We start from the raw sequence: 25,725 nt of genomic DNA on the forward strand, positions 1-25,725 counted from the left end.
AAAAGAGATTTGAGTTGATCAAGATAAAATTTGATCATTTTCTAACATTGGTTGATTTACATGAAACAAATAAGTAAATTGGACGTAAAAAAGAGTCGATGTTTCTTGTCTGATAGATTGGGTTTTGATTGTCTTAATTTTAATATTTTGGGCTTAGAGATTCAAAAAAGCTTAGAGATCATTATAAATAATTATGAAACTTCCCCAGACTCGGACAACAGGGCATCCACTATGGTCTTGACCACTAATATAGGTCATTGATCTTCCAAGCACTATCATCTATCAGCGTGAGCCATCTAAATCACTATCATCTAACTATGATCATTTAACCCAAACGTCATCTGACTATAATCATATGATGTCCATCTCCTCACTACGTTATCCAACTCAGCTCAACAGTCATCCCTAATTGTCATCTTCCAACTATCGTTATTCGACCACAATCACCATATGATGATGCCTTTGCTATTATAAATTTGCCACACTGATGCCCATTGACTTTGTCAATCTTCCCCAAACAACTTTAATGCATACCGTCTCCTTAATAATCATGCATTGTTGCCAAAATACTTACGGTGTTTGCATTTGATTCCCAGCTGAAACAAAGGATTCAATTGCTTGGACCTACTAAATGATAATTGCCAGAGCAAAATGTTAATGAAGTAGGAGATTGAAGTTTCGTTTGGGATGTCGATGTTCTTAATTCTTTTTTAAAATTAATTTTAAATTTTTGTAGCTACAAACTGCTTTAAAGATATATTCTATATTCTTTTTTAAAAATAATTTTTAAATTTTTGTACCTACAAAGAAACTGTTTTTAAGATATTCTTATTCTTTTTTTAAAATAATTTTTAAATTTTTTATACTAACAAAACTGCTTTAAAGACAATAAAAACCTTTCGTTCCTTCCGAGCCTAATATACATAAATTAGAAGAGCCGCAGCTTAGCCCAATAATTATATGGAAACAAATGGAAGTGAATTATATTAGCAACAAAAGATAGAAAGAATATCTTTTAGCATAGCAGATCATTATTGTCAGAGAGGACATTTTGTTAGTAAAGTAAGACTATATTCTTCTATTTCAATGAATGCTTAAATAGTTATTTCCGCCTCTCTATTTAAAGCGTAAAATGCATATATATATTAATTTTTATATGATTTTTTTTAGATTAGAACCATCGATCAATAATACCAAACCCGAACCCGACCCGTTTTGAAATCGGGTCGGGTCCAACCCGGATTTTCCGGGTCGGGTTTTCGTGTCGTGTCAAATATTGACAGCCCTACTTCCTTCTATGGTATATGATCGATGGTTCTACATCTAAGAAAAATCATATAAAATTATATATAATATTGCAATTTTACCTTTAATAAGAGGTGAATAACTATTTAAGCAATTCATTAAAATAAGAAAATATTAGTTCACTTCACTCAAAATGTTCCTCTCTTGCAATATGATCTGCATTGCATATGATATTCTTCTTCTTTTTGTTTGACATATTCACTTCCATTTGTTCATTAATTCTTGGCTAGATGTGGCTCTTCTAATTTATGTATATTTAGGCTTCGTGAAGAACGACTTTTTTTATTGTTTCTTAAAGCAGTTTTGTAGTACAAAAATTTAAAACTGTAATAGATGTGGTCGAATAATGATACTTGGAAGATGACAGTTAGAGGATGACTGTTGAGCTGTAGTTAGATGACTGTAGTGGGCAGATGGACATCATATGATTATAGTCGGATGACGTTGGTTAAATGATCATAGTTAGATGATAGTGGTTAGACGGCTCACAACTGTAATAGATGATAGTGCTTGGAATATCATGACCTAGTAACAATGGTCAAAAGACCATAGTCCAGTGGCCTTGTTGTCTGAATGGAGCTTCATAATTATTTATGTCTCTAAGCTTTTTTGAATCTCAAGCCCATATCCAAAGACAATAAAACCCAATCTATCAGACAAGAACCATCGATCACTTTTTTACGTCCCATTATTTTTTCATGTAAATCAACCATTGTAGATAAAATGATCAAATTTTATCTTGATCTACTCAACATCTAACACGCGGCAATAATCATTTTATTTTCACATCATTTATTCCTTTTTCCCAATCTCTTTTCTTAGAATGATGATTCTCTTTATAATATCATTATAACATCACATATATAGTCTAACTTGTTGCGTGTTCGAAAATACGCGGCGGTAGAGTTTGCAAATTCGCGTCCGAGCGTTACACGTAAGTTTAACACACAAACAGTAAAGAGAAAATGAACACCGGGATTTATACGTGGAAAATCCTAAAAGGGAAAAAACCACGGGGCCTTGCCCATCAGTTTGACTGTAAGCTCGCTGAAATCGGAGTTCATATGCTCCCAAAATTAATTTTTGAAGTTTCCAACTAACTTTTGCCTCGAGATTTGTGCTCATTCAAGATAATTTTGAGATGACGTATCATAGTATCTCAACCTGTAATTCTTTCTGGATGATTGAAATCAATTCCAATCAATCTAAATATATATTTTTTTGTTGAAACCAATTTTAATTGTCCAAACTTTTGGCATATAGTCGACATTGCTATATACCTCATTCTTAGAAAAACAAGCAAAAACATCCTAAACCAATTATTTTTTTATTTTCAGAGAAACACAAATGTAAAAAAAAATATTAATATGAATGCATTAACAGAGAGAAGAACATACCAAGGAAAATAATAATAATAATAATAATCAAATCGATCAAATGGTGTACCACACCGATCTTTTTTTTTTTTTTTGGAACAGGGGATCTACTTGTTGCCACTCCAAAAATAGCTCTGGACCATGTAACTAATCTATCGGCAGAACCTAGCTATGACATCCACCGGCATCGGACCCACACTTGATTTGCCCCACTGAAAAGGAGAGGCCGTACGTAGTAGAGAAAATTCAAACCAGGGATGGGGGTTCCCAACCGTACTCGCCCACCAGCAATCCTAAACCTTCGTGGGTCAATCTTTTTGTTCTTAAACATGAGTACTACACTATGATTTTTTTTTTAATTCAGCTCTATGGTGATAGGCACATGGGACTGCGATTAGTCAATTGAAACGGCTCTGATAAGCGACTAATTAAGTTGTCCATTTTATTTTTCTAACCTTTTTTTAGCCGAGCTAGACGACTAGGCTGAACAAACAAGCACGTTAAGTACCTACTACGGCGCTGATAAGCCACTAACTTTTGTTCTTGCATTGAGAGGCCAATCATTTATGAATGTCGATCCTAGCAATTATTCAATACAGACAAAGTCAATAATTTCTTAGGAGTTTTATCTATGATTTTATCGATTTAAATACTCTAATATAGCTAAACAACTATTACATTTTTCCCTTATTTTATGTATAACATATTAACACTACAAGAAAATCGTTCATTATTGACAAATTTTCCCGATGGATTTCCGGCGGACTATTTTTCTACTTCTTTTCAACATATTTCCAGCGGAATATGTATGACTATTTTTTATACAGATTTCCAGCATTATTCCGCCAGAAAAAGTTACCACAGGAAATTAGCTGCATGTTGTCATTTCCTACACCGCTTTTACCGGCGGAAAAATTTCCGACGGAAAGCCGTTAGAAATCTTAATTTCCGCCATAAATTAACCAATTTCAGCTGGAAAAATCGCCGGTAATAGGGGATTTTCCTGTAGTGTGCTAATTATGTAATGTTCATGCTCCAACTCAAATCTATAAATAGAGGGTCAAAAGCTGAGCTCAAATTATACGATCTTTTGTACTCAAATTTGTTATCGAAAAAAATTTAGAGCATCTTATTGGTATAATTCATTTTTAATACTTCCTATTTCTTTATTAAACTCAAGATTCTTAGCAGAATTAAGTGTGATTCTTGAATAATTCTAAATTTAATAATACAGATATAATATCATAGATTGATGAAGAAGAGATGAATGGATGACATGCATGCCCTCATATAAAATTTAATATCACTACCTTTGGAAAAAATAGGTGAGGATATTCTTATCCAAATTTAGTTAGAATGAATTTTTAAATTCTTATATTTACTTAGAGTTGAGTGAAATATAAAAAATGATTGATTATTCATCTATTACACTCATTCAAATATAAATTCAAATATTTTAAAATTCATTTAAACTAAATTTGGAAATATGATTTGGATCTCATTTGTCTCCATTAAATTTAGTATTTTAAACTATTGGTTTATCTTAAGCTATAAACAAATCGAGTCAAGTCGAGTCCAGATATAATAAGTTCTTCAAATTCACTCATTAATTTTTTAAAGGAGTTTTAGACCGAGGGGAGAATTTGTTTGATGTGTAAGGTTTTAACCAAGGGAGGCACATACATCCAAATGTGCGTAGATGAGAATATGTAGGAGATTTTTCGTGAAGACGTTGATATGGAGTTTGGAGGGAGATAGATTTAGAAGGAAGTCAGTTGATAAGATAATGAGCTGTGGATAGCGCTTTGGCCCAAAATTGATTTAGAAGATAGGAAGCATGTAAAAGAGTGCGAGTGAGATTGAGTAGGTGCCTGTGTTTACGCTCGGCTAAACCATTTTGTTCGGGAGTGTGAGGACAACTGAGTTGATGAATGATGTCGAGCTCTTGCTGATAAAGTTGGAAAGCATAGCTTGTAAATTCGCCACCACAGTCGAAGTGAAAAATCTTGGGAGTACAGTGATGTTGAGTTTTAACAAGATTGTAAAATAACTTGCATTTTGTAAAGGCTTCTTGTTTTGAATGCATGAAATAAAGCCATGAGAAGCGAGTGAAATTATCAATAAAGACAACTTAATATCTATATCCATCTAAAAAATGTTGCGAGGCCGGCCCCCAGACATCAGAGTGGATTAAATCAAACAGGAAGAAGAGACGGAAAAACTTTTATTGAAAGATAGCTTGTGGCTCTTGGTCACGTTACATGAAGTACACTCAAAAGAATGCGATACATTGGTAAGTTCGGGTAGGCTTTCTGCGCAAATCGAGAGGAGACGTTTGTTCGAATGGCCTAATCAAGCATGCCATAGTTGAGATGATGTGGTATTGGCGGTGAAAGCCATAAGAGAAGTGTCGGGAGACATTTGAATCTGATGGAGTCCATTATGAAGATGCCCACAAAGAAGCGGTCGTTGGTACTAGATCCTTAATTTCAAACCCGTTAGCATAAAAACTTATAATGATGGAATTATCAGATGTTAGTTTAGAAACATATAAAAAAAATATGCGTGAGCGATGGAACATGAAGAAGATTACACAAGTGTGTTAGATAAAAAAACCACATCTTAGAATTGTATTTTCTAGCTTAACTGTTTCGGTATATATAGCAATGTATTTGTATATCTGAAGAGTAGAACGAAATATAATTTCTCCTTTTATTTTCCAGTTTTCGTTTCTGTACCGTTTTACAAAGTGAAGCTTGCGGGGTGTGTCAGGTAGGGGAATGGGACCTTGGTCGAAGTTGTGAATAAGTAGCGATGACCCATTAGCAATGGAGACAGCGTCAGGTCCTTGATAAGTAGTGGAGAAATGAAGGTTGTTGTCATCCAGAGTTAGATGGGTAGAAGCGCATAGAGAATTTATATTTTGTATGTAGCACATAAGTAAATTTGTTAATTAACTTATAAAAACATTAAAAATTGTAATTGATATCCATTTTTTTCATATAAAAATATGTATTTTCACCTTAAATAATTTAATTCCAACATTATTTTATAAAACAAATCAAAATGACTTTTAAATCATCATGTTCAAAATTTAAATAATTTGTTTACAACTTTATATATATATATATATGTATGACAATTTATAGAATATTTAAATTTCATCATTTTTTTTTTCATTTTAACCCTCACGCTTTCTATAATATAGATATATATCCATTTTATTATTTTCAGCTGCCGTCGGGCGCCGTCTCAATCACTCAACAACGATCATTTACACTTTAACAACTTTTTCCAGGGACCACAAGGGAAGCTACTACGAGAGGCACTACGCTCCGGCAGCCACAGGTTTCATGGGGCCCATGGAGTCAGGCGATCCTGGCCATTCGACGGAAAGTTGGCGTGATGGTGGGTGCGTCTCTAAAGTAAAAGTGCACCGAAAAGGCCGGACCAACCCGACCGGTTCTCGTCACGCGACCCGGCCGGATTTGGAGGCCCCACCGCTGGGTTCGGTCCATTCATCGCTGTTCCCGACCAAGTACGGTGGACCAGAGGGCATTTACGACCGCGAAGGCCGGCTATTTTCCCCGCTAATCTCGGTGGACCGAGCTTTTGAGGTCCATTCATGGCTTTTTTCTATTTATTTTTATTTTCTTGAAATAGTTTAATTTAGAATATTTTGATTAAATTTTTAGCACAACCAATTTAAAATTTTATACTTGTTAATTTTTTATGATATTTAATCTATTAATTATATGTACATATCTTAATATTTTATTATATATTTCTTAAAAATTAATTTTTTAAAATTATTTAAATAATAAAATCATAGATTTTATCATATATATTATTTATTAAAAATTTAAGCTGATATAAATTATTTTCTATTTTTCATTTGCATCCACCTTATTGGCTTTTTTACATAAAATATATTGGCAATCCTATAATTTTATTTTGTTTTGCATACTGTCATATAAAATATGCATATATATATGTGTGTTTATGCATACACACATGATATTTATTACAAGAGTATATTCTTCTCTTTAATTGAAGAAGATAAGATTACAAGAATTTATTTAAAAATGAGCATATTATTTAATTAAATTAGAAATAGAAATAGAGTATTAAAAAAAATTAAAAAGAAGCAAATTAACCAAGCAGAATGACACATTCAATTGAATGCACCAAACTATTTAGCATATTTAGAATAAGCCAAACAGTTTGGAGCTTTCAATGGAGTGCACCATTCTATTTGGCGCATTCCATTGAATCCACCAAACTGTTTGGTGCATTACTACAATAATTTTAAATTTTAATTCAACTGACTATAGTGAATGCGCCAAATAATTTGACTATTTCTAAAGGACGAACCAACTCATTTGACTAATTCTAAATAATGCACCAAATGATTTGGCGCATTCTGAATGCACCAAATCATTCTTTAGAAACTAGGCATTTTTTTTAATACATGATCCTATTGCAAATTTAAATTAAATATCATGATCCTATTTATAATATTCTCATATTACAAAGTATATAATATGAGTTTGTAATTCTGTAAATATTGAAGAATGCTAAAGATGCAACACTTGAATGGTGTTGGTCAGATGACTTTGATCAGACAATTAATTATCTATTTATATTTCACTTATATTAATGTAAATTCAATAATATTTTAAAAATTCATTGAGTTGAAACTTCGATAAAAATATTCTGACTCAAAATATTTTGATGTATATGATGTATAGTTCTTCACCAAACCATTTCTTATATTTTTTAGATTTAATTATCTAAATAATAAGCATTAAAGGGTAATGGTACATCAATGGAAGAATTGAAGCTAGGAGAAGTTGAATGCATATTTACACAGAATGCCATAAAATTTATATTAAATTTTACATAATATATAATATTCTGGTGAAGTTTTTAATGTTCAAATAAAATAATTGAAAATGAATACAAAAGCAATGTTAGCAACACTTTTTTTTTTATTCGGAATATTTCTTTTTCTTTAGGCGAAAAATGAGCCTCTCGATGGTGATCGATCAAATTTTGCCACCTTTCAAATATTGCCATCAATATTCTCCTTTTCTTTTTAGACAAATATGTTTTATCTTTACAATTTTTTACTTTTTTTTTTTAATTTAATCTTTGTCATTGATATTCGTTCACATCTTTTCAAATAATAATTTTAAAAAAATTAATGGAGCGCCTTTCTTACAATTTGAACAAGTGAAGCAACCAATAAAATTTATATTGTTGTGTCTTATTTTTTCAATTTTCATGAAAAAAAAAATATATATTATTTTTTAGAATATGTGCCATTATTACTATAAACGCTTTAAAATTATTATATTGAAATTTAAAAATCCAAATCAAATATTTGGCTATTTCATCTCCAATTCAAGCTTTATTAAGAAAATATGTCATCATGACATTTTAATTTATTTTTTTTTCAAAATATATAGTGTATGTGTTTATATTTATGTTAATAATGCTTCATTAATACAACAATATCAAGCTTTTATCTAGCTATTGAGATCAGTTACATGTTTCTTTTTTCTCTATTGTGTCGTATTAAGAACCAAATTTTCATTTAAAACTAATCGTGCATTATTAGTAAATAAATTAATTAAAAAAATTCAATCTCAATTAAAATTTAACAAAAGCATCTATCATCATATTTAAGAAATAATAAATATTGGGGACATTTAGGCCAATTAAGTTAAACTCATAAACACATCACATATTTGAGACTTGAACTCAATACATCTTGATTGGTAGCCAAAGCTCCTGGCCAACGACCCAGGCAAGCTGCCTGAGGCAATAAATGTAGCAATGTAGTACTCGAACTCATAACACATTGATTGAAACAATTTAAATAATCCTAACAAGTCAGATCAGGTTCAAACGCTCATCCCGCACACACAATATATATATACACACAAGATTGAACCAAATTAATATACAAGATTGAACCAAATTAATATAACCATTGGGGCACATAACTTAACCTCCATGCATTGAGATTCGTGCTCTCACGCTTTATTCTGTTACTCTTTTCCTTTGTGCATTTAACTCTCTCGTAAAAGATTGGTTAAACATTTTCTTTTCTTTTGAAGATAAAATTAAAGAGGAGAAAAAAAGTTTAGAAGAATTGGAACAGAATAGAATCGAAACGAGAAAGCAAAAGAGAGGGAAGAGAGTGGCCCTCTCCTTCAATGGAGAGTATTGGAGAAGCTCAGAGCCGCATTCCTTTACGAAGTATGACATTCGTTTATTTCAGCATATTTTATTACTACAATTGTTGACTAATTGAACGCCATAGCATGTGATGCTACTTTCCATTACACGGGTCAATGGGCGGGCCTATCGAGCTGATATTGTTGGCCAAATTTTTCGATCTAATTTCATCTTATAAGGTCTATATGATTAAAAAATAATTAAATGTTGAATTTATTTTAAAAATAATATAATGTTAACTAACAACTATATTACACTTATCTTAAAATAAAACTCAGAACTTTGATTTATATTCTCATCAACAATATTTTCTTATAACTAAATAGTTAAATAATTTATTAAAAAATGACATATCTTTTAAAATAGTTTTGAAATTTTAATCCACTAAAATTATTAAATTTATAGAATTTATTAAATTTATTTGAGTTCAATCCTATTCATAGCCAAACGGCTTCTATTGATAATACTAATGAAAGTTCGAAAATGAATTTTTGTGGGCCTCCAATGAGCAGAGAACATGTGATTTTGAGTGCTCGCCTTTTCTATCTGGCTTCGGGTAACAAGCACATAATAAATAATAAGTAGGAGATAATAGCTATATATTTTTGTACAATTTCATACGATTTTATATGAAAAGTAAGGACCTAGAGGTAATTTCTAATTATAAACTTTCAAATAATTCGGATCTTCAAACTTTGATTTCAATAAACTTATAGTCGAATTGAACATTTCAATAAACTTTGAATTACGTACATGTGTTTATTTTGAGGCTTTTGCCTTGAAGGTTTTTGGACAATTCAAAACCTTTTGTGATTTTTACCTACTAAGAGTTTTGAATGAGTGGAGGCTCCATCAAACTTTTAGTAAGAACTTTGTCGACTACTAGCTTCCCATTGAGGCCGCCTTGTGGGTGTTTCTTTCCGGGGTAACTTGCACTCATGGGGTCTTTCTAGTGAGGATTTTATTCACTGCTAGCTTCCCCTCGAGACTACCTCTTGGAAATGCCTTCATGGGGTCGTTATTCTGAGTACTGCTTGATTGCATTGAATAGTATAAAAGAGATTTAGAGAAATCCATGAAGAATGTTTGACATATCCGAGATTTTTTTCAGTGCATTGCTCAATGACATTAACTTGTGTGAAAGATGTCGAAAGAAATCATCAAAGATGTTTGACCTATCCGAGGTTATTTATTAGAGTATTGACCACTCATATTTTGTTATTCTTAATTAAAAGAATGATTATGAGCTATTGAAGAAGTATGTTGGGAGTGTTTTCACAAATGGTGCTAAACTATTGCATACTAAAAGATTTGAGTTGTAGAGTTTATATTTTACGTCTCAGCGTTATACAAAGCTGTTTGACTGGAAAGTCTCGCAGCTTATTCAGAATGGCAATTGGCATATTCCTAACTGTATTGACAGTCAACTTGTCACCCTCATTAATCTGGTTAGCATCGACTCCTCGCAGGAAAATCATTTTTGGAAGGATACTCAATACCCAAAATTTGCTGATTTTAACATGCAGTTATTTATTGGCATGCATAAAGTCCCCTGGTTCGATTTCATTTGGCATAAAAAGGCAACTATTTGTTATTCTGCTTACGCTTGGCTGGCCTTTAGGGGTGGGTTAAAAACTGCTGATGTGCTTGCTACCCGTGGTATCATAGTTCCTAATAGATGTTGTTTCTGCAATGATGAACTCGAAACTACTACTCATCTATTTTTTGAATGTGGCTATACCTTCAGCATTTTTGTTCATAAATTGTCAAAATAATTTCTATTATAGAGGATAAATTATTTTGTGTGGACATTAGAATATTCAGAGGTAAATCAGAATGCGTCACATTACTTGATACACCGTATTTATACACAAAAAAAAAGTTGACATGACGCATCCTGATTCGCCTCCGAACAGCATCGGGCGTCCGCACAGAATAATTTTTCATTGCAAAGTGCAAGATTAGTATAAGAGTAACGAGGATGATACAAAATATTTCCATAAAAAATCAAACGGTAGCTACAAAGTGAACTTCCATAATTTCTCTTTTCAAGCCTATGAAATTAATTATAAATATCCAATGTTAACTCCTATCAATGGCTTAAATAGATATCGCACAAACTAATCACAAATCTCCACTTCTTCCTCAGTATAATCCTGGCTGGGCTTGTAACTGTAACTGTAACTTGATCTCTTTGTCCAACATCTCTAAATATTTAACTGTGAGATCTTCAGAGGTAAGAGCGAGAGCAACTACTTCAGCATTAACTTCTCCAGTTTCATCAGTGACTGATTTAGCTAAGTTCTGATGATCTTTCTTTCTTCTTGGAACTCTTCTTTTGGGCCATTTCTTCTTGAATTTAGTCTTCTTCGGCTTCAATGGCTTAGCTGATTCAGGTTGTGGCTGCTCGGTTTCTTTTCCTTTCTTTTTGCCGGGAAGCACAGTATACGGGGAAGCGCCGTGGGCGCCAGCCAAAGATGCACCTGCAAGGCAAAAGTGAAAACACAGCTAATCACATCTTTGAAAAAAAAAAAAGATGCGGAGGCTATTTAGTGCTCTAAATTCTCTCCCAGTTCCTGATCAACTAATGCTTTCGTTTGGGACGGCTTTCTTATTGCTTCTTAAAGCAGCTTTCTAGTATAAAAATTCTATTTGTTGTGCTAAAAAACTGCTTTAAGAAGCAGTAAGAAAGCAGTCCCAAACGAAGCCTAATAGTTGCACTTAAGCAACGTTTCAGTAATCTCTTTGACCACAGATGAGCACACTTTGTATGAAAATGAGAAACGAAATTTCATTTAAGTGGTGCCATTTCTTTTGAAGCATAAAGGGCAGACAATAACAAAATCAATAAATTGGATTAAAATGATTTATAAGTCCAAATAAAACTCCAATACTTAAAGTATTATAAGCACAATACACATAGAGAAGGATCCAAAGACTGACTATTAGTAGGAGAAAGAAACAATATTGCATACTCTGAATTGCTAGAAGAGCAGTTCGTGCAGCTTTAATTTCTGCTTCCTTCTTTGTTTTAGCAGCAGCACCAATATATTGGATTCCATGAATCTCAACGGTACAGATGAAGCTATTGGTTCCTGAGGCCTGCCTAGTGCAGCTGTATAACGGGATTGCATAGTTCATCTTCTGAGCATATTCTTGAAGCAAGTTCTTACATAGACCAGTTTCATGCTGGGAACAGTATTTTAAGAGGATTAGGAAAAAAAAAACATAAGAAAAAACAACCTCGACTCATTCTATACCAGTTTGTAACAATAATATAACTGTGCAAAATTATAGGAGTGAGTTGTTCACCAATTCAGCATTATCATATCTACCAGTGATGTGTAAAATAAACATGTACAAAGTATATCAACTCAATTAAGTGATATGCTAAATTAGAGCTACAAACTAACTGAGTTGAACCAAGCATGTGCTTATTCATGTTTGAGCTTGTTTATCATCAGCTTGTTCGAGCTCAATTCGAGCTTTTCTATTTGTGTTTAAGCTTGGTTCGTTTAAAATGATAGATGTTCATTTTTGGATTGTGTTTGATTCATTTTGTAATATCGAGTCTTAAATAAACGAGCATTATCAAACTATTAATGAGCTTTATTTTATAGATGTTTATTAGCTAACAAACGAGCTTTATCGAGCCTAATAACAAACAATTACCATAGAGTCTATTATGGAACATACGAGCATGTTTTTTTTTAATATATTTATACGAGCCTGTTGACAAACATATTTAGTAAATATTTTCAAGCTACCAAACAAGCAAGCTCAGAAAATTATTCTTCTTATAAACAAACTTGTTCATGAATACTTTAAACAAAAAGTTTAGCAAACATGAACAAATTCATTTTAATGAAAGAGTATAACATAAAAATAAATTAATTTTTTATAAAAATAAAAATTATTTATTATAATAAACTAAAAATTATGTAAAAATCTACAAAATATAAATTTAAGCTAATCTTAAGAATTTAATTTAGTTCTAAACATATCTTATAAGCAAGCTTGTTCACAATCTCTTAATCGAACACGAATCAAGTTAAATAAAAATGCAAATATGCATTCATATTCATATACATTTTGATATAATATTGAGCAAAGCTCAATTCGATCAAGGCCTAGCACAATCCAAGAATGCTTCCAAATCAAAATTGGCTTATTAGTCAGCTTGTTGATTTCAATACGAGCTCTTTTGATACAAGCACCTAAGGGTTTAAGGTTCCTAGTACAGCTAGAATGATGTTCTGAATGTGGATCACACAAAAAAGTAGTATTCATAGACCAAGGCCACAAAATACAAACCAAAAATCAATGAGAAATTTAAACAATAAAAATAACCGAGAAATTTGAACCCCTTAAAATCAATGAACAAATGAAATTTAACACCTCAATTGATCCTAGTTGTTGCCAATTTGATCAAAAATCAAGACATCAATTACCACTAGCAAATAATAGAAATAAAAGACATTACTAAAATGGAGATGATTTATGCCTCATGCCAATACAACGATATGACTTCTCACAAAATTAAGTAGTTGCACTTGTATAACACTCAAAAGAATCACACACATAGTAAGCATACACAAAGTTGAGAACTAGAATCTATTAAATAAAACTTACTTCCTTTACCAGTCTCAAACAATCAATTTATATATTTCACAATCATAAATCTATTAGATAAGATTGTTTCACAAATTAAAATTAAATCAAGATAAGTGCCCAAGAGCTTCCACATAAAGTGGTTTAAAGAAGCACTATCGTCTATCATGGCTAATAGCATGGAACGAAGGAAAAAAAAAAAGAACAAACTTGTAACAATTGTATTGCAAAAGGATAAAAGGAAGCCATAGTCAGCAATGGAGGAAACTTGCCGACAACAAAATGACATCACATAGTAAAATGACTAAAGGAAGCCGTAGTCAATAATATGTATGGGGTAAAGGAATCTCATAAAAAGTAGCATGAAACAACCAAAGGACAAAACAAGATTTCCTCTCATCCATATCCAATAATTTTAAAAACCATCCATATCTAGAGATTTATGCATAGTCTGTATTAAAAAATTAAACCATATTAAAACAAGAGAGCACTAGTTCCAAACCATCCAAAAACTTGAACTAATTGCCAGTTAAACCAACCCAAAATTATCAAGCCACATAGATCAACCCATCAATGTGGAATAAAAAATAGAGAACACATTTGATTCTCATCTGTATTAACCATAAGCTTGTACAAAATATAAAATCACACAATGAAATAAAATAAAATAAAATAACTCACTAATACTAAAATAAATCTGCTAGAATTTATTCTTTGATTGACATTTTTGCTAAGTGAAAACACGAAGATCACCATTAAATGAGCTCAACTTGGACAAATTCAATGCCAATGAATTTAGTATTTAGAATTACAAAGCAAATGAAGACTTAATTTTTTGTTCGCCAATGCATAGGTTATCTTTGAAACCCACCGTCAACACAGGAGACAATCTCATCATAAAAAATAGCTTCAATAACAAGCTATGTAGATTTTTCTAGCAAAGCAATGAATCAAATTCAGGAGTTAGAAAAAGGGAAGAATCCAAGGAGTTGGCAACATATGTTCGTGAAATAAGATAAAATCAAACATACTAAAATAAATAAATAAATACAAATAAATAGATAAAAATTAAATAATATCAACTAAAAATAAATATTATTCACAATATAAAAATTAATTAAAAAATCTATTTAAAAAGATATAGTGTATGTATCTGTGAACTTAACAACTTCAACTTTGTTATTTCATTTCTCACTTAGGAACTTTCGTTTAATATTGTTTATATAACTCTTTGTTTTCTGTTTATATAACTCTTTGTTTGCAAGAGTTAGGAACACACATGAGGTGGTGGACCCATGTGAAAAAGCTTAGTTTGCTCCTCTTTGGTAAATGATTATTATAAGAATTTAATGCTTATTGAAATGTTAAAAAAATAAATTTAAACTAATTTGTTATATTTAATATTTTATACAAAACTTATTAAATTAATTAATTTAATTATTTAAATGAGACAACAACTCAACCAATCGATTTAAGGAAATTGGTGGGACTGATTCTACAATTCGCCGGTCGAACTAACAATTATGACCGGTTCATTTCGATTTGATGCAGAGCCGGTGTTTAAGATGGACTATACCAATCATATGATTGGCCCACAGTTGAACTGATAGGTTCGGTCTAATTTCCAAAATCATGACTAAAGCATAAATCATACTCTCTTGCCCAAAAATGCATATTAGTAGGGGTCAATATTTGATCGATTTAGATGGATTGATTGATGGATTTCTTAAATTAATTGAAAACCAAAAAATGGGTAAAACTGAATCAACCAATCTATTAGTAGAACGGAACTAAACCGAACTGCATATAGTTCGATTTATCCAATTCAATTTTGGTTTAAATCAACTTTAATATCCTAATAAAGGAAGATAATTTAAAATATTATCTAAATAAAATGTAAACAAATAAACTTATATAAACATGAAAAATTACACTAGCTTTGACTATTTATTAATGAAATTTTGATTTTTCGTTAAAACTTTTTTTTTTAATTTTAAAGCTAAATCATTAACCATAATCCAAATAAGCCATACTCCCCAACTAAAAACTGTACCATCCTTTAGAAACAGATCAAAATTAACCAAATATGTTTGGTTTGATTTTTTGTTTTAAACCAACTAATGCACATTCCTACATATAGGTTCAAAATATGCAACTTTTCACTTAGAAGGACTAGATATTTTATGGACTGAAATTTACTCTTAGATTTTACAAGTTTTAGAACTATCCTTCTCCCATTATTCTTGAAGCGCAAGTATTAGACTTATTAGAATAAGTAACATCAACATCATATAACCAAAGTCAACTACAAATAATAGGAACATCATCCATGGACAACATTTCACACATAATTCTATTAATACAAGTAGCCAATTGGATGTGAACTAAACACCTAGAGGACGTAGAAATAATAATCCAAATCTATCTTATATGGACATCGAAGTATTGAATTTTCAAATAATGCAGCCTATGAAAAATGTGAATAAGATATTCATGCAACTCTCACTATTAATGACCAGTTTGCAAAATTTTCCTTGTATTCAAGTATGAAAAATTATAGTTTTCTTTCAATTAGACTTAATTTTTAAGTATAACTATAATGCAACGTATGACATTCAGAGAACTGTCAACAAATGAATCCTCAAAATCATTAATTTTCTCATCAAATTCAATGAAAATCACCACAATTAAAGATTGCATCATCTTCCTGCTCCATATTTATAAGCAAGTTTCAATAACAAAATAAAAAATCACATTTTAGGAATTTCAAGAGGAGAGAACAAGAATCCACTTCATGTTCATATGCACTTCATTAGTTTCTATAATTTTTATTGAATAAAAGATGCTCCCTTTACAATCCTCGAATTATCCATTCACATATCACAACCCTAGATCGGTAGATAAGATTGGTATAACATCATCCCATATAATGTCATATCATAAAATCTATGAAGGACAGTATACATAACAAAGCAAAAAATGTCAAGGGCGGAAGACAAACTTGAAGGAAACAAGGAGAGCTACAAGAAACAAGAAATCCATCCATTATAGCAGCTGTAACATTTCAGGAGCTAACTTCTTATTCTTTCACGGATGCCATAACTTATATAGTCCATAAATATTTATGGGGAAATGATATGATCATAATAGGCCCATCACTTAAAGCAGAAATAAGCTCTGAAACAAATATAAAATAGAATTTTTAACAGGAAAAAAAATTTTGAGAAGAATAAATTCTTGCACAACAGTACGACCATGCTGCACAGCAATAAATGAACAGATATTGAATTCAAGTAAATGCAAAATGTAACTAAAGAAACCGAAAGTTAAAAGCATGAAAAGCCATGAGAACACATAATTTTCATGAAATAATTAACAGAAGCTAAAAGCACGCAAACTTACAACTGTAGGAATGCTCTCTGTCATCTGGCCTGATTTAGTTAATTCCACTAGTGCAACCTCAGCAGCGGACTGTTCTGCAGCTTTCCGATTGAAAAATCCAGGCAAAGAATCATATTTGATATTGTTAACAATCACGGATGACCTGAAAACAGGTACATGTGAAGGACCTTCCATCAAAGTTTCATATACAGGAGTTGGAATGCCAACTTTCTGTGCATATTCTTGCAGCCTGCTTTTGAATACATAGCAATTTGCTACCACTAAGAACCAGAAAGAAAAGGAATATAAATTAGCACAAAACAAAAAAACATTCAATGGGATCTGAGCTATAGCAAAATTGCATGTACTAAAAAAATTAAACGATTCATAAAGCAGACCAACACAACAACAAGAAGGCCCATGAACTAATAACATGTAAACTATTACTAAGTAATTTCTATAAACTTCATGTCACGGCTTGATAACAAGGTTTTAAATCCATATCCAGCTGAAAGTTTTTTATTGTAAATCCCAAGGATACTTCAGTGAATAACTGAGAAGCATAGGCTAGTTGGCATGCTAATAACTTAATATAGCCCTAAAAAGGCTCAATCATCTGATGTTTAGTTGCAAGAAATAGAATCAAATTGTTAGAATTTGCCCAAAATCACTACTTCAAAAACTGTTTATATCATCTATATAGAATCATGCCAATTCAGAGAAGTTCAGAGCAAATCGTAAAACAAGTCAAGAATCAATATAGTAATCTAACATGTGGCAACTATATACAAGTTGAACAAAGTACTGCATAGCTATCCATTCATATAAATAATGGAGAAATATAAACAATCCATATGGTTGCATGCACAGTAATCCATAAAGAACATGAAATACATACTCACATCATTAAAATGCTTAACATATTTTTCAAATGCATCATTCACATACAATAACTCAACAACAAAACATAGAAATTGAACTCAAATAAAAGAAATACAATTGAATAAACTAACAATGGTCTCCTCTTATTTCTTAAATTAACTAACTTCGGCTATGCAGCCATGGAGAAACAAGCAAAGAAACTGAAAGATGCACCATACAAAGCATAGAGTGTTTCTACTCTTTGTCATTGATTAAGAGGGCGTTGTACTAGAACCTGCAATGTGAAGGGGACAAGTACCCTATACCAGATTACAATTCTAAGAAAATGACAAGCTGCCAATGTCCTTACTGAAGGGCATGGAATTCCATTTGACATAATGACAAAAACTAGAAGTTGCATGGATGTTATAAGGGATTTTTCTATCTTCAACGGTTAAATATTTCTGTGGCATGACTGAGTACAACAAAGAAAATAATACATTATCTTGAACGAAAAGATTATTATTTTGCTATAGACTCAACAATAAAATTGTATTTTATTTTTATATGCCTAAAAATATTTCCTACACGATGTATGAACTAAAAAGATTATTTTTATGCTAGGGAATAGTCTTCACATAAGGGTAAGCCTCTATGGTTAATTATCCCAAGAGTGTATATCCTTTGAAAACACTTTTCATTAATATAGATCATTCTTTAAGAATTTCTTTTCAAAAATTTGGTTTGCGAAATTTCAATAAGGATTTGATCAACTTAGAATTGATTCCAAGTAGAAATCAAAGGAGGATTTTCACATAAAGAAGAATAATTGATATATTATTCGCTTATTATGACCTCAACGTTATCAACAATTAATTGGTGGGTTACATATTTTGTTCCTCCATAAGCAAAGGCTAAAACTATTAATCATACATGCCTTTCCTGGCATAATGTGGAGGCCCTAGAATAGAATATCTACAAGACCACTTTCAATACTAAGAAATGGTAATATCCGGAACTTTCACCAGATCTCATCCGAGAAGCAATTAGCACAAGAGATACTGAATCTAGTACTCGGCCTATGCCCTACAGGTAAACAAAGATAGGACGTATTTATTTTGTTATAATATGTGTGGATCCTTTCTCAAGATCGTCGATGCATGTCTTTCTTAACATGATGAGGAGGTTCTTCTAGCCTATGTGTTATGCATAACACTTGTGCCCGCATTTCGTGGCATGGGATGGAAGTACCAAATTTAGCATCAAAATCTATCTACCAGTATGCCTTTCTTGGCTTAAATGGGATTGGCTCGTCTAACTTTTCATGCCAACTCCTTCATTAGGGTAATGTAGAATACCTATCAAATATTTTTTTTTTTTTCAAAAGCAATGATTAAACAAATTATCCCTTCATAAAAAAACGTATTTTTTTTTTTTTCAAAAGCAATAAAAATGTGAAACTAATGCGAAGATCACCAAGCCTTATGCTTCATTTAAATTACATTGTTTTTTAAATAAGAAAGAAGCAAAATTGACAAAACTCAATAACACATATAAACTCATATTTAGAAATCACAGAATAGCAACAAACAAAAAGATGAGCAATCCCAAGACTTCTGAATACAAGAAAATAACTTCCCTTGAAAATCTTCAATCTCCACTAAAATTGGGAGAAATGAGAAACCATGTAGGAAGATTTTGTTAGACCGGTCCAGCCGGTCCTGCAGGATCGACCCGTGAGACACAGAGGCAGAAACCTTCCGCCTCTAATTCCGCCAATCCCACCATAGGAGCTAAGGGAGCATGTTTGGAAGGTTTTTTTAGGAGGTTTAGGAGGGAAATTGAATGCAGGGACTGTTTAGAGATTTCCTTTTGAATTGTATGCATTAAATAATTTGTTTTCCTAGGGTTAGGGCATCTTGAATTTGACTAATTTTGGGATCTCTTAGGTTTAAGTTTTGGGCTCTAGATTCGTCTAGAGATTGGGAGAGATCGATCCTCCTCTCAAATAGAGGATCACTTGTATCTTGTTGTTTTCTTTCGCCAATCCCATCACAGGAGCTAAGGGACCATGTTTGGAAGGTTTTTTTCGGAGGTTTAGGAGAGAAATTGAATGCATGGACTGTTTAGAGATTTCCTTTTGAATTGTATGCATTAAATAATTTGTTTTCCTAGGGTTAGGGCATCTTGAATTTGACTAATTTTGGGATCTCTTAGGTTTAAGTTTTGGGCTCTAGATTCGTCTAGAGATTGGGAGAGATCGATCCTCCTCTCAAATAGAGGATCACTTGTATCTTGTTGTTTTCTTTCGATCTATTTGATTCTTGCAATAAAATTATTATTTTTCTGGCTTTCTATTGTAGTTTGGAAGAGTTTTCTTACTGTCTTTGTCTTTTTGCTAGGATTCACTTAAAATTTACAAGTGTTTCCTATCAAATTGATATCAGAGTAAGTCTTGGCACCATTCGTGGACTGTTTTTGGTGAATTCCAGCGGCTAATTTTTGGTCGGGAAAGGAGAAAGTTGTTGTTTTTGTAATTCAAATCCATAATTTTTGGATTTACAAAAATCTGGATCGAGATGGTGAAAACAGACTAGGTTTCATGATCATCACCACCGACACCAATGTCACTTTAAATGCACCTTATCATCATCATCAAGAAGAAAACACAATTTATAAAATTGGCTCATCGAGATAAAAGTAGTTCAATATCACTTGTCTTAGTTGTGTCTTGGCATGTTCCAACCGTGTTGGGGCCTTTCCACACTGTTCTAACTTAAAATTTGGCTAAAAAATACATAATACACAACTTTTAGCATGTATGGATATTAAAGACTTTTGAAGTATTTGTGATCAACATTTCTCAAGTCAAAAGTTGTTCCTACAAAAAAAAATTAAAGAACCAAATGAAATTTTAGATGAAAATCTACTTCAAAGTTGAAAAGTATGTACACAGAGTCCAATTTGCATATATAATAGTACTTAATATAAATGCATCTATGGAAGACTTCAATAAATGCTAACACAAAAAGTAGAAGTTCACTCAAAGACAGACATTGAAATGAATACAACAACAACAACATCATCAAGCCTTTATCCCATTACGTGGAATCGGCTATATGAATCATTTTTCTTCATTGTGTCCAGTTAAGAGTCAAATTCTCATTTAAATCTAAAAAAGAAAAAAAATCCTTTTTTCTTATGTCGGAATGAAGAGAAAGAAGATAGAAGATGCAAATGAAGCTCAAATCCAACAAAATAAGGCCATTTCAGATAAAACAGGTAAATAATCTACATATATACAAAGTTTTTTAATTCCACGTAGCACGGTGTCGGATTACCCAACTTAGGGATGTCAATTCAATTTGATGGTTCAGGTTTGGGTTTGACATGGAGTTAGATGAATCCAAACTTGCTTAACCTAAACTAACTCCTTTATTGTTAGGGTCAAACAGCTTGATCTAAGCCTAACTTGACTCGAATTGAATCTGCCTAAGAAAAACTTGACTAGCCTAACCCATTTATTATACAGATCATACAATTTTTAGATTAACACCAACAAATTAACCTGAATATGACATGTTTTACCTAATAATATATGTTTATTTTCACAACATATTTCTAGCTTTTCAAAACCCAAACCTAAATAACAATTCTGCCAATTTTGAATTAATTTCAGGATATTCGAGTCAACTTAAACTCAACTTGAATAATAAACAGGTCCACAAAATAGACCTGAATAATAATTAGCTCAACCCAAGCTTGAATTTTTTGAGCAGGACTCAGAATTACATTGAGATGTTGTATTCGGTCATTTATTGACACCCCAAACCCAACTTCACCCCACATTTACACAACACAAAGCAACATATGTAGAAGAATTCAACTAAGGGGTCATTTGATTTTTTGAAGAAAAAATGCCAAGTAAATGAAATACAATGTAAAATAAATGAAGAGTATTTGAAATGTTTTAGAATTATTTGTTTAAATGTTAAAAAAATAAAACAATGTACTTTTTAGTGTATGATTTGAAATAAAATGAATTCATTGTAAAGTCTAATGGCAGACGATAGTGATGGTGATGGGTGACAGGATGTGGCAATGATAGCAGCTATACACAATTTGTTTAGAAATCAACCAAATTGGCCGTTTTTTAATTCATAAAAAATAAACTGAGTGAATTTTCAAAAGTTTTAAAATTTAATTATGCATTACTTTTCATCACCCCAAACATTTGTATTTTTAAAACCCCTACATTTATAATAATTTACAAAAACCAAAATGAAGCAAACCAAATAGCCCCAAAGTACAAGGATGAAATACATCAAAATAAAGAAATAAAGAAGTTGTCCACAAGAAATTACCACCCAAGGAAGGTGATGAAGGATTCACATAATTGATGCCATTCTCTACTACATTATGACCATTGCTGCCACTCGACATCCTATTCTCAGATGAACGTGTCACCTGTGATGCATGAGGAGACCCCTCAGAGGTCAGTTGTGGATAAGTACATGCTGTCAAATTACTAACTGCCATAGCACGCCCACTGGGCCTGTAAGATGTCAACAATAACCTAACAAAATGAGTTAACTTGATAAATTTAAAATTAATTTAATAAATATAATATACTCACAAAATAATATGCTCATAATAACAAATATCCACAAAAAAATAAGCTCAAAGCATCTAAAATCCAATGGCATCTAAATAATATATCCACAAGAAATTAATTGAAAGCCTACCAACTATAAAAAATTATCTAACAAAAGACATAACAAACTTTTAAGTCAATAAATAACTTTACAATCTCAAATCACCTTCCCATGATGCCTAAGATATGAATATAGAAACTCTTCTCAATGATGCACAACCCTGAAAACCAAGAAATCAATAGATGTGATTTTGCCAGAAACAAATTCAATAATAATGCATGGAGCATGTAATTTGATCAATCAAATGGCGCATGTTAAGCAAGTCATATTATCATGAAAAAAAAAAATTATTGCATCGAACTAGACTAACATTATATGGCATGAAGCATTGGAGTGAATATGAAAAAAATGGTATAATGGAGTTTATAAACAAGAAAAATAGTCATTACATTTAAATGCTAACACACTCTTGGCTATTCATATATATATATGATTATACTTTACAATACAAGATTTATTTTTCATAATACCATAAAATAGGTTTCAACATCCTGATGGAATCCATTGCAGCTCCAAAAGAATTCAACCTGTGCAAGTTCATAGACAAGGCTAGCAATAATATCAATAGAATAGTACTACCAACAATCATATTCATCAAGCACACAAGCATGGCTTGTACTCATATTTTCACGAGTAAAGTGCAATAAAAAAAGTCTCTATGATTAGCATAAATAAATATTTATTTCTCATCAAAAAAGGCAATGTACATGAAAAAAAATTATCCTAACACATGATTCATTTCCAAGGGTTTATGTCACAATTAACATGATAATGTTAATTAAGCATCACATATATCAATATGAACATCAAATCACTATGAATGATATAGCAAGATTGACAATATATTAACAAAGAAAAGAAATCAATAACAAGTATCAAGAAAAACATCGCTAACAAGAAAGAGTATTCATTCCTCAACAAGTAGAAGTCATCCACCTGAAGTAGACTACAAGAGGCCAGACGTATTAATCATGACTCCAGCCTATTCCCCCTCTAACACGTAGTGTTTGATACACCCTAGATTCAAGAAAGTTAATGTCAAACATACACTCGATACAATGCAGAAGAAGTGCTACATAATCATAACAAATAATTCAAGATATTCTTGTAACTAAGAATTTCTAAGGATTTTCCTTAACAAATATTCGTAATTAATTTCAAAATACCATGTATAATTTTCTTCATTAATATAATTTTTTTTCTTAAAATATACTTAAGCATAGTAAATTAATATAAAATCACCAAGCTATGAATAATTCCTAATGCTAAATATTAATTTCATAGATTTGCCAATATAACTCATTATATCAAAATGATTTTAGACAAACAATAAACATGAGACCGCTGAAAAATTAGGAAACTTTCATACTAATCTTATATTAAGTATTGCTTTGCGTAAGTTATTTCTATAAAATCACCCAAATTCAGGCTACATAATCCATTCAAAGGGGAATTTATCTAGGACATACTTCAAAATATTTTTACCCACGAGAAACCTGTAGTTCATCATTCAAATCAAAACATAAGAAAAATTATTTAAGATTCAGATTCTCCCGTCTCAGGGTTTTGCTTATGTTGATTAAAAAATATCCCATCAACGAACCCATAACGCTTCTTAACTAAAGCTAGTTGAAGTTTCCTCCTATGGACGAGGACTTCCATCCCTATGGGGCTGTTTGCAATCCTATTTTAAGCAGGAATTAAAAAAGATTTAGCTTAAATCTCTTTCTCTGAAGAACGAATCCACGCGATGGAGGTCACGAGGCAGACAGCAACCAACCGTAACCCAAAGAGAGAAGAAAATGAGCTAAGAGGAACTAGGCATCGCACCTTCTTCGATTTATTATTCCTCGAGCTCATCAGCAGCAACGCCTATCTCCTCATCCTCGGCAATGATCTACCACTTGCTCCATCTCTTTCTTCGTCGAACTTTCTCCTTCTCTCCCGTTCGCAGTCGTTCAGTCTCACTATAACTTTCCCTCTGGATCTCAGTTTCGCTTACTCCCTGTACCTGGATTCGGGATTAAGAAGGCAAGCCCGCAAGGTAGTGGAGAACAGCGAATCGGACTCATTCAACTGGACCTTCCCGATCCAGATTTTCTAAATCAAATGTTTCACTAAAAGGGAAGCCTGAACTTAAACTAGGGCTTTTTTAGAAAATTGGAACGACAAAGGATGAACGGATCAGCTATATAAATTATTTTCCTAAAAAAAAAAAACTATAAATTATTATTGCTTTTCCATTTTTATTTTTTTTTAAAGCGTACGCAAAAATATTGAAAACAATCTAAAATTTTAAAGCTGCTCATTTTTAGAGATATTGGAATTATATATTACCGTCTATTTGGGATATTAAAATTATTCATTATCATATAAATATTATTATAAGGTTAGAATACTATGTCTTAGCGTTGCATGATATCCAGCTCACACACAGATAACATAAGATTTTTACGTGAAAAGCCCTGAAAAAAGGGAAAACCACGTTGATAATAATTCCAATAGAACTTGAGTTGGTTACAATGGGCTTCGCCTGCAAGGGCGATCATATTACAAGTAATAATTGTACGACAGAAGTCCGGGTGTCAGGTGATGATCCAGCAGAACTCCGGGCTTCAGATGGTGGTCTGGCAGAACTCTGGGCCTCAAGTTGTCGTTCGGTGAAGGCGAGGGCCTCAAGTGGTGGTCTCGCGAAGGTGAGAGCCTCACGTGGTGGTCCGACGAAGGTGTAATATCAGTTTTTGCTCCAGGTTCGTCCGGACGAAGTCGGATCATCCGGGACGATCGGTACAGGTTGTGTTTTTGCTCCAGGTTCGTCCGGACGAAGTCGGATCGTCCGGGACGATCGGTACAGGTTGTGCAGAGAAGGCCTCAAGTGGTGGTCTCGCGAAGGTGAGGGCCTCACGTGGTGGTCCGACAAAGGTGAGGACGTAAAGTGGTGGTCCGGGGAAGGAGAGAGCCTCAAGTGGTGGTCCAGCGAAGGTGAGGGCCTCAGGTGGTGGTTCGGCGAAACTCTGGCGGTGGTCCGGCGAAGCTCCCGCGGTGGTCGAGGAGAAGCTTCTTCCTTCTCTTCTTCTTTCTCTTCTCTTCTTATCTTCTTGCTTGGATCCCTCTTCAAGAGAAATGAGGGGTCTATTTATAAATTTGTTGAGTGACATGGCCCATATATAGGTGAGAGATCAAGGGTAAATGAGGAGTGGTTGGATGGACGGCCGATATTGAATTCATTG

General features: G+C 32.4%; 1 protein-coding gene across 4 annotated transcripts; it reads right to left on the reverse strand.

Moving 5' to 3' along the window:
• Positions 1-10,900: 10,900 nt before the first annotated feature.
• Positions 10,901-24,664, reverse strand: LOC110109545 (double-stranded RNA-binding protein 8-like). 4 transcript variants are annotated; one of them, XM_020840651.2, is made up of 7 exons: positions 24,326-24,664; positions 23,432-23,512; positions 22,601-22,655; positions 22,145-22,335; positions 16,941-17,200; positions 11,903-12,116; positions 10,901-11,410 (listed from the first exon to the last, which is right to left on the reverse strand). In XM_020840651.2, exons 3-7 carry the CDS (start codon positions 22,606-22,608, stop codon positions 11,073-11,075), a joined length of 1,011 nt encoding a protein of 336 aa, XP_020696310.1. In that variant the 5' UTR covers positions 22,609-22,655; positions 23,432-23,512; positions 24,326-24,664; the 3' UTR covers positions 10,901-11,072. The 4 variants fall into 4 exon arrangements, with proteins under 4 accessions (XP_020696310.1, XP_020696311.1, XP_020696312.1 ...); XM_020840652.2 differs by lacking the exon at positions 23,432-23,512; XM_020840653.2 differs by lacking the exon at positions 22,601-22,655.
• Between the last annotated feature and the right edge of the window lie 1,061 nt (positions 24,665-25,725).

This window comes from Dendrobium catenatum, unplaced genomic scaffold (assembly GCF_001605985.2).
Source record: "Dendrobium catenatum unplaced genomic scaffold, ASM160598v2 fragScaff_scaffold_489, whole genome shotgun sequence".
Classification (NCBI taxonomy): domain Eukaryota; kingdom Viridiplantae; phylum Streptophyta; class Magnoliopsida; order Asparagales; family Orchidaceae; genus Dendrobium; species Dendrobium catenatum.

Coding starts and splice junctions, on each gene's coding strand:
- LOC110109545 (XM_020840652.2), bottom strand. Junction 12,117..16,940: donor CAGAGAGCATTCCTACAGTT/GTAAGTTTGCGT, acceptor TACTGTTCCCAG/CATGAAACTGGTCTATGTAA. Junction 11,411..11,902: donor TGCTCTTCTAGCAATTCAGA/GTATGCAATATT, acceptor TTTGCCTTGCAG/GTGCATCTTTGGCTGGCGCC.